Here is a 10,042-nt window from a genome sequence, read left to right on the forward strand (position 1 = left end):
TGATAAACAGAAACTGAAAGAAGCCTGCCGTTTGTCCCCCCACCCACCATTGCTTGACAAGCAATGTTGGTGTGTTTATGTCCCTGTGACTTCACGGTTTGGCAAGAGAGACTGATAGAATAAGTACTAGACTTACAAAGAATAAATCCTGGTGTTGATTTCTTTGACTAAAAGTGGTGCTCCAGCATGGTCGCAGTCAAATGCCGAAAACAAGTAAAAGAAAAGAATAAAAGTATATATATATATATATATATATAAATATATATATCTACACACACACACACACACATTTATGTTTAAAACTGAGGTAATATTATGTTTAATGATGTAAAAGAACAGATAGATACATGCAATTAGTGCTCAAGTCGACCTGCTGCCTAATTTCCAACTTGAACTGCGACTTATAAAGCATGTGTTTTTATAGCTGCCTAAATGAAGATTGGCTACAGACAGTGTTCCAGTTGAGCAGGTACATGATAATAGAAATAAATTTATAAACTGGCAAATCACTGGTATGAGGTTAGTTAATGACATAAACATTGATATAACATGAAGCTAGACTTGATCGATTCACTGTTGATTGCTTGCAGTGAAATGCACCGTCTGTGCTTCTATTCTTGAAACAGCTGTAAAAGACTACTTGCATACCTTCTTCTTGTCGTCCAGTTTTGGGTCCTACTTACAATAACCAGCTTTACCTAATATCAAACATTTTCTGTCTGTTGACACAATTGGGATTCCACTATACCTCTTGTGCTCTTACAGTTTACATTGTCTACACAATTTATTCCTACCTACACCTTTTTGCAAATTGAATACAAGTATTTTCCAGATGGCAGTAAAGTTTTCTGTATGGTTTGTTGTTAACTAAAACTTTTTCTTTGCTAGGTTTATATTTAGATATCTTGATTCTCAGCACTGCTTTTATGTTGTCAGCTTTTCCACTAATTGTTTGCCTGACTCAGCTATGAGAACTATTTTGTCAGAATACAAGGTTCCCATGGACAGTTTAATCTTGAACCACTGTTACAGTCTGGCAAACTGTAATAAACAACAGGGGTTGAAAATTGAACCCTTTTGGATCCTTACTAACATTTCTGAATATGTTGCTAACTCTCATCTTGTTCACATTACCCATTTACATGGCTTGCACAACTCTCAAGCTATTCATCTACACCTAGCTTTGTTAACATACACTCAACTATGGAGAGTGGCCTTTCTCAGGTTCACATGCTCAGTATAGTGGTTCTCTCTTTGCAAAGAATGTTTATAGTTGTCTCTCTAAGAAGAGGGTATCAGTGGATTCCTCTCCTGGCACAAACTTAAACTGCTTCTCATTTAAGCTAATTCTCTTTTTAATTAGCTCTACTGTAACCCTTTCTCTGCTATTTTCATAATTTAGTTTATCAGTTTAATGCTTTCTTCTCCCTAAGGCATCTAGCAGTTGGCAATGATATTACCACACCAGTTATTGGAGATGACATTTCCTTGTCATATTTGATTGAGTGTTCAAGTAACTAGTGCACATTCTACTTTGCCTGATGTTTTCAGCATCTCAGTGAGTATCTCTCATGGTCCAACTACTTTCTCTGCCTTCATATTCTTGATGGAAGTTTTCACCTGATTGCTGTGTAGTTGTTTGTCAGCTGGTCTTTCTTGGAGTAGTCCCCGTCTCTCCTATGCAGTTTCTTCATTCAACAACCTCTCTCTTAGCTCCTGTTTTGCATTAGCCTCACTAATTCTTTTAACTATCCTTGTTAGTATATCAGACATAAGTTACTGAAAGAAAATTTGTGTATTTGATGGCAAAAAAATGTCAAATTATGTAAGAGGAAGGAGCCTGTGAAATTGGAAGATGGAAGAAGACTTAGAAGGAAGTGAAGGATTTTGATATTAGAATGTTTTATTTCACAAAAGATATGATGTAGGGACAATAACAATTAAAGAGATGTTGTATTCAAACTGTTTCACTCCAGTCCATGTCAGCATGGAAAGCTGGTCACAGAAATGATAATAATGAAAAGTAGCTTATAACTAAAATGATTTTATTACTTTTCCATAATTAAATTACTACTTTAATCTAATTAAAATTTAGTATAAATGTGTTTGATTTTTAAAAAATCTTTGATGCAAAGATTATCTTTAAAATCTGTAAATTCACATTGTTTTAAATTATTCTTGTAGCTTCAAGAGTTTGATGATATGATTGTTTATTTTTAGAATGACATTGTAGGCTAGGTGTGAGAGCCCAGATCTAGTCCATTTGAACATAAAACAGGTACGATATTTTGCTTGGATATGGCTGGTTTAAATGCTAAATTCATCATTTTATTATTTTTTCTCTGGTTTCATTCATTGGACTGTTTGTGGATGCTGGGGTTTTGCCATCAGGAGTTTAAACAAGCATACCAAATAATACTTATTTCACTGATCTCTGTTTGTCAAACTATAAGTTACATAAACATAAACCCAGTTTTTAGGCCAGTGTAAACTTGAACAGATGACACACATGCACACGCTATTTTTCAGATGTTAAGGTGTGATATGAGGGAAATTTGGTTGCTCTTTCTAGTAGTTTGATCGACCACTTTGGCTTGTTATCAACAAGAGTGAAGTTTCTGTTAACCATATTCTCATATTTTTTGCAGTGAAATATTCACTTTACTTTAAATTCAAATTACGATGAAAGTAAACAAAGTCTGCTTTAGAAGCGTTGAGATGTATTGAAAGATAAGGAAATAATTTTATTCTCAAACGCAGGATAATGCTAATAATATCGCACGAACAGGATAAACTACCAATATTTTGCAGAAAAATGTGTCGGTGAGCCAACGCATTTTTCTGCAAAATATGGATAATTTATCCTGTTCATGCGATATTATTAGCATTATCCTGCGTTTGAGAATAAAATCATTTTCTTATTCACTTTACTATTTCAATGACTTCTCCAAATGATGGTCTTTGCTAAAGATTCACTCTTTGTGCACTAACACAATTAATTATTCCATTCTAAATACCACTAAAGGAACCACTGCATGGATATTTACTGTGCCAGCAATTACAGCAAAACTTTTCTTAAATCACACCATACCATCTTAAAAAAGAATACATTGAATTAATGTCCACCTAAAAAAACGGAACATTGATGACCAGATGACTTTCCTCAGTTTACAACAATAACGTTCCTTTCTATATTTCCTTAACCCTTTAACATTTAAACCAGCCAAATCAAGATTAAATAGTTTACCTGTTCTATGTTCAAATTGGCTAGATTTGGCCTTTCACACCTATCCTACAATGTCATTCTAAAAATGAATAATCATTAAAATCTTGAAGCTACGAGATAATGCGTGATTAATTCAAAACAGTGTGAATAAATATTATATTTGATGGAGTAACCCGAATGCTAATTGGTTAATAATATTGAGTTCTAAATTTCCATGGAAATTATTGATATATAAGAACTTTTCAAGTAACTTAAATTAGTGGATAGAGTAAAAATGTTTTTTATAGCACCTTGATAAAACATAGATATGGGAACAAACCAAAGAAGGAGCCTCTACATAGTTGTTCAATCTGCTACAAGTAGTTGCCAAGTATCCCTCAGATTACACTTTATCATTTTATATCTTGACACTATCTGACAGAGACCTTTACACTCCTAAAATTGTGATGGGCTTGGCTAAAATGGAAGTCTCATAAATATTTGTTTACATTAAAATTGTTATTTTTAGGTCAATAAGAGCATTGAAAGTAAGGTCAGGATTAAATAATATTAAGAAAAATCTGAGTTTTGAAAGTGGAATTAACAGAAATTATGTAAATGAGCCTGCTTTCATTGTTAGGAACTAAAATAAAAGTTTTACATTCAGAAGAAAAGGTTGTCAGTTAATATAATCAAAAATACATGTTTGATATTTGATATTTGTGACATAGGTGTGAATGAAAACAGTGTAACCAAACTCAATGATGTGCAGTCTGTACTTACCTCCCTTTACATTCTGACTTCAAATTCTCCTGAACTCAAATTTGCCTTCCACCCTTTTAGAGTCGTCCATACTAACATTGATTAAATTTCTCCAAATTTGTGACTTTTACCAGAGTTAAATATAAAGTATATAAGATTGTCATGTAGTAATAAATTTAGCTCATTATGTAACTAAAGAATGGTAAACTCTCAGTACTTCTGTGTATCTGACGTAACAAGTGGCAACTTACATTAATGTCTGGAGAATGTTAAACTTTAGTTGTATGAGGTCTATATAAAATGCTATGGCAATAAAATAAAGGCAATAATTTAAAATTCAGTGTTAAATTAATTATTGTATAAAGACTGCAGGAGAGAGACAGTAATGTATACTCTACAGAAAAGGAAATTAAAAATGCCTAATCAATGATTACTGTTTTAAATTATTATTTATTTGTTTTAATACAATATTTTCATAAATGTTTGTGTAATTTTAAAATCAAGTGTATATTTAAATATAAAGCAATATTAATTGATATTTCTTTCTATTTTTCACAGGTTTCTTTTCTTTGTTCTTCAACTTTGGAACCGAAGATGTTAGAAGAGACTAATGATTGCAATTGATTTTACAAACAATTATAAGTTGGAGTTTCCAAATTTTCTATAGTGTTTTTTCACTGTTTAATGATGGATTATAACATTATTTTTAATACCCATTTGACCTCATGTCAGAGAACAATATAACATTGTTCTACCATTTTGTTATGTCAAATGATGAGATTTTGAAACAACTTATTTAAATAATGAAGTATTTTAATAACTGTTGATGAAAACATTCTCTTTATCTTTAATCACTTTGGCTGTTTTGCCAGATAAGAGAAGTATCAATTTTTTATGAACAATCATTTTTCTTTTTCAATCTTTTTCCTCAGTAGTGCACAAACATGACTGTCTGACCAGTTTCTTTCGAAATAGGATTTTATATTTATATCTTTGTAAAAGTAAACCTACTTGTTATTTTATTAGGCAACTTGCATTTTGTTGCCTTGCTAACTGTTTTGAAACCAATGTTATGCACTAAAAAGAGGAGGCTCACTTTTCAATTTAGATAATGTACTATATTAAGTATTTAAAATTTTTAACTTTAAGGATATTTTATTGACCTCATATTGTATATAGATATATATATATATACATATATATATGTGTGTGCGTATGTATATCAAAATACATTTGGAAGTCTTAATCAACACACAAAATGTATGCATTTCAACCACTATATGCAATGGGGAATCCTCAGTTCAATTTTACCCCTCCTACATCTGCAACTCCAGGGTTACCAACAATGCCGCCAAATGGCCAGCATCTCCATACCAACCATCTGCATCATCATTCAATGAAACGCTCATCTGGAATGAGCAACTGTTGTGGCAGCAGTAGTAGTAGCAGTGGTGGACCGAATCCTTCAACTTTGCATAATCAGACTTCTGATCAACCAACAATATCTTCACCACCTCCCTCATCTTCAGCAGCATCACCACCCTTAAAAACTAGTACTCCATCAACCAGCGCTATTTCATCACCAACAACTACAACCACTTCATCAGTGGAACAAAGAAGTGGGACAGGAATTACTAGTCATTCCCATTCACATCCCTATAACACTACCACTGGTAGTGGCACCAGTGGTGGTGGTAGCAGTACTACTAAACCTTACAAATGTCAAGTATGCCGGAAGGGTTTTGCACGGAGGTCAACGTTCAACAGCCATGAGCGAACAAGGGATTCAGAAAAACACTTTAACTGTGCATATTGTTCAAAAGCGTTTCCAAAACGAGATCGTTTGCGATCACATGAACTCACACATACGGGCATCCGCCCTTTTGCCTGTCCAGATTGTCCACGTGCTTTCAGCCAGAGGACTTCGCTTGACAACCATCGTCGTACACATACTGGAGAGAAACCTTTTATCTGTTTCTATTGTTCAAAGGCGTTTGCCCAGCGGGCTAACTTAGACAATCACAAGAGAATCCATACTGGTGAACGTCCGTTTTGTTGTTTTTTTTGTGGCAAATGCTTCTCTCAGCGTGCAACCTTAATGAATCATGAACGAACCCATTTTACAAATAAATTTAATAACCATCAGAGTAATGGTATCATTGCTAATAACAACAATGAGGATAATGCCAGTGAAAATGGCAACAATGGAAGTAACAGTAGTACTCCTGCAATGCCATTCTTTCCTGGTCCAGACATGGTTGTGTTTCCTCCGAGGCCTGGACTCACAATGAACAACAGCAATATTTCACCTGAACAATGTGCTACATCACCATCATCACAGCATCGAGTTCAGTCAGCAGGTTCTACCTCAACAAAACCATCAGCAGATCCATCATCATCACCATCGTCATCGGCAACTCCAAATAATTCATCTCATCTAGGCTCTGGTAAGGCCTCTTTTGGCAGTTTCTCTTCTCATCATCTTAACAATGAGCAGAGATCTAGATCTGACAACCACAACAATGATCGGTCTTCTTCATCATCAACACCAACTGGAACTTCTGGTGGTTCAACTGTACCATTTAGTTTTAACTCTAACGCTATGTTCTCACGACGTATGAATATGAACCACTTGGGTCCTAATCATGTCATTGGCAACAATATTGTAGATCCTATTGAACAGCGTATTCATGCACGCAGTCTAAAAACATTTGATTGCTCAATATGCAGCAAAGCTTTCTCTCAGAAAGCAAGTCTTGACAATCATCTGCGCACCCACACAGGTGTTAAGCCATTTACCTGTAGCTTCTGTTGTAAAGCTTTCACTCAAAGAGCCAGCTTGGATAACCATCGCCGTATACATACTGGTGAGAAGCCATTTAACTGTGACATCTGTCAGCGTGCATTTTCTCAGCGAGCAACCCTAAAAAACCATGAAAAGACTCACACAGGTTCATCATCACGAGCATTTTCTAATCGTAGCAGTATTGGTGGTAGTGACACTGAAGGTGGTGGAAGCAGCAGTGGTGGACGAAGTGGACGAAATCGAGGAGGAAGTGGGAGTGGCAGTGGGGGGAGCACGAGTACCCCAACGGAAACATTTTCTACAGGAAGTAGGCATCATTTATCAAGGAATGAATCTAAGGCTAATGGTAGTAGCAGTTCTGCTGGCAATGCTACTTCTACTAGTGGAGGTGGTAGTAGTGGCAGTGGTAACAGCAGTGGCCGTGCTGGTAGTGGCAGTAGTAGTAATAATACTGGTAGTAGTAACAATAATAATAATAGTAATGCAGGTAGTGGAAATAGTAGCAATCATCATTCAAGTAGTGACCATACTGGCAGTGCTGCGGTCAGCAGTTCTGGCCATGGACACCACCAACAACAACATCATCATTCAAGCCACCAACCACCACCATTGGAAAGTAATACAACCAGTAATAATAGCAACAGCAACAACACTAACCCACACCATCAGCAGCAACATCCTCACCATCATCAACCACAGCACCATAGTAACAGCCACCAACATCCTAGCCATCATCATCACCACCATCATCAACACCAACAAGCCCCTCCACCACAACCACATCCACCACCACCTCCACAACAGCATCATCACCATCACCCACACAGTAGCCATCACCATCATCGAGATTCACAGCCCCTTACCCTCAAGCAACAATCATCAAGTATTATTTCAAAGTGGGTGTCATCGACTTGCCTACAGCAGCGCGGAAGCAGCAATGGTATTGATAGTAATTTTGGTTGGCCATCAACACCACTTGCTCCAAGGTGGAGCACAGGCTGGGCTGATGCAGCTAATACAAATCCTTGCGGAGTACTTCACAACAAACAACGGGATTTAAGCTAAGAGAATTTGAATTAAACTGTATGTACTGCCATACAAAGCAAAACACACACACTCTCTCTCTCTCTCTCTCTCTCTCTCTCTCTCTCTCTCTCTCACATACACCACAGATACACCTGTTAGTGTGTAAATATGAAAAAGTATGTGTGTGTGTATGTGTGTGTATAAGTGTGTATACAGAAATATACATATGTAGTATATTATATTTAATTAATTCTATGCTAAAACTAAATTGTCTACTAATCGTTTTTTAAAAACTAAAATAGCCAAGTACTTTTAATGTATTTAAAGAGGTGTATATGCATACAGTGAATTAAAAAAAATAGTTAAGACCATCCAACACTTGTATGATGCTGTGCATTCATCATTACTATTCACTCGTGGTAAACTTCACATATATCATTCAAACATTCTTGTACATATACAAATAATAACATATGTGTGTATATATTTATAATAGTATAGACATTTTTATGTACACACATACATTCAGAAGAATAATGTAAGTTTGTATATGTATATACACCAAAATATCAATATAAATATGTACTCATATTTGTATGTGATAGTGTGTGCTTGCTTTCACAATGCATTGATACACGCGTGCATGCACACACACACACACAAAAATATAGTCATGGAATCACACACATTACAAAATTTCAATCATGTTTTACACTGACAAATATTTCGCTTATACATTTGAACATATATATGTAAAACTCATAGAGTTTGAAATGTTTGAAATAAAAAAATAAAAAAACCTTCATGATAAACACACATACAAGCACACTAACGTATCCACACACACAATAAAAATGTGATTTTAATTTCAACCAGATTCATTGCTTGATTTTCCTTCCTATTGTGCTTCTATACCTATGTATGATTTCATTGTAATGTATATGTATATACTTAAATGAATATGTAAAATCATGGTTTATAAATAAATTGTTGATGTATATAAAAGTATGTAATAATGTATTTGTGTTCACATTATAATCATCTGCATATGTGATGTCTCTTTGTATGGTGAGTGCTTATACAAGTCCATATATGTGTGTGCTTTTGTGTGAATGGTATCATCATCATCATCATCATCATCATTTAATGTCCCTTGTCCATGGGTTGGACGGTTTGACCATGGTTGGCAAGCTGGACTCTAGTCTGATTTGGCATGGTTTCTACGACTGGATGCCTTTTCTAATGCAACCTCTCCAAAAGTAAAATGGGTGCTTTTTATGTGCCATAAGCATGGGTACCATTTGCATGACACTAGTGTCTGCCATGACTATGATTTCACTTGGTTTGATGGGTCTTCTTCTTTAGCACGGAATAATGCCATAGGTCTTGGTCATTTGTCAATTGTATATGTGTTTATATTTGTATCCATCCATCTCTTTCTCTTTCTATCTATCTATCTATCTATCTATCTATCTATCTAAAAAAAGTTTAGACTCCAGGTGAATATGGTACTTAAGTTTAGGCACCAGAATTAAGTATGGTATTATCCATACAAATTCAAAATAAGGTGATTAAAATCACAATAAGCAAAGTTAATGCAGTACGATCGTTTCATGCGACTCCATTTATTTAAGCAACGTGAACATTAGATCAAATGTAAAATGCAGAGCAATCCTCAGCTGCAGAAAGATATAGAAATTTACTGAAATTACATTTCAACAGAAGGACATATTTTTATAACTACATTTAAACTCTCCAAGTAGAAAGGAAGAATCCAAAAAAACATTTTGACTTAGTCAGACCATACAGGCTACAGTAATGTTCATATTGCTTAAATAAATGGAGTCGTATGAAATGATCGTACTGCATTAACTTTGGATATCCTTGTTGCTTATTTTGATATCTATCTATCTATCTCTCTATCTATCTATCTATCTATCTATCTATCCAGCTATATATAATTATATATATGACATATGTCATGTGTTTGTATCTTGTTATTATTGTTATTATTATATTGTATAACAATATACAAATATTGTTATATTTGTATGTTGTTATTATTGTAAACAAACAAGTAAATTGACAAAATACAATGTCTGCAAGTTGATGACTACCACCTATTCCCCTCCATTTTCTTATTGCTATATTTATATATATATATATATATATATAGATATTAATATTTCTAAGTCTCTCTAAAGGAGATATATATATATATGTATATATATATATATATATAT

At 34.6% G+C, this 10,042-nt stretch overlaps 1 protein-coding gene and 1 long non-coding RNA gene across 5 annotated transcripts in view; one reads left to right on the forward strand and one right to left on the reverse strand.

Moving 5' to 3' along the window:
- LOC106884028 (uncharacterized) overlaps positions 1-8,807 on the forward strand; it is a 36,217-nt gene extending 27,410 nt beyond the window's left edge. The window contains exons 3-4 of one of the 3 annotated variants that reach the window (XM_014935207.2): positions 1,434-1,558; positions 4,526-8,807. In XM_014935207.2, the coding sequence (XP_014790693.1) occupies positions 5,226-7,838 (2,613 nt within the window). In that variant the 5' untranslated portion in view covers positions 1,434-1,558; positions 4,526-5,225 and the 3' untranslated portion in view covers positions 7,839-8,807. Of the gene's footprint in view, positions 1-1,433; positions 1,559-2,220; positions 2,279-4,525 lie in introns of all 3 variants that reach the window. The other 2 variants (XM_014935208.2, XM_014935206.2) reach the window with 2 other exon arrangements.
- Positions 1-10,042, reverse strand: part of LOC128249377 (uncharacterized) — a 55,136-nt gene that overhangs the window by 27,515 nt on the left and 17,579 nt on the right. The window lies entirely within an intron of this gene.

Source organism: Octopus bimaculoides, chromosome 14 (genome assembly GCF_001194135.2).
Source record: "Octopus bimaculoides isolate UCB-OBI-ISO-001 chromosome 14, ASM119413v2, whole genome shotgun sequence".
Taxonomy (NCBI): domain Eukaryota; kingdom Metazoa; phylum Mollusca; class Cephalopoda; order Octopoda; family Octopodidae; genus Octopus; species Octopus bimaculoides.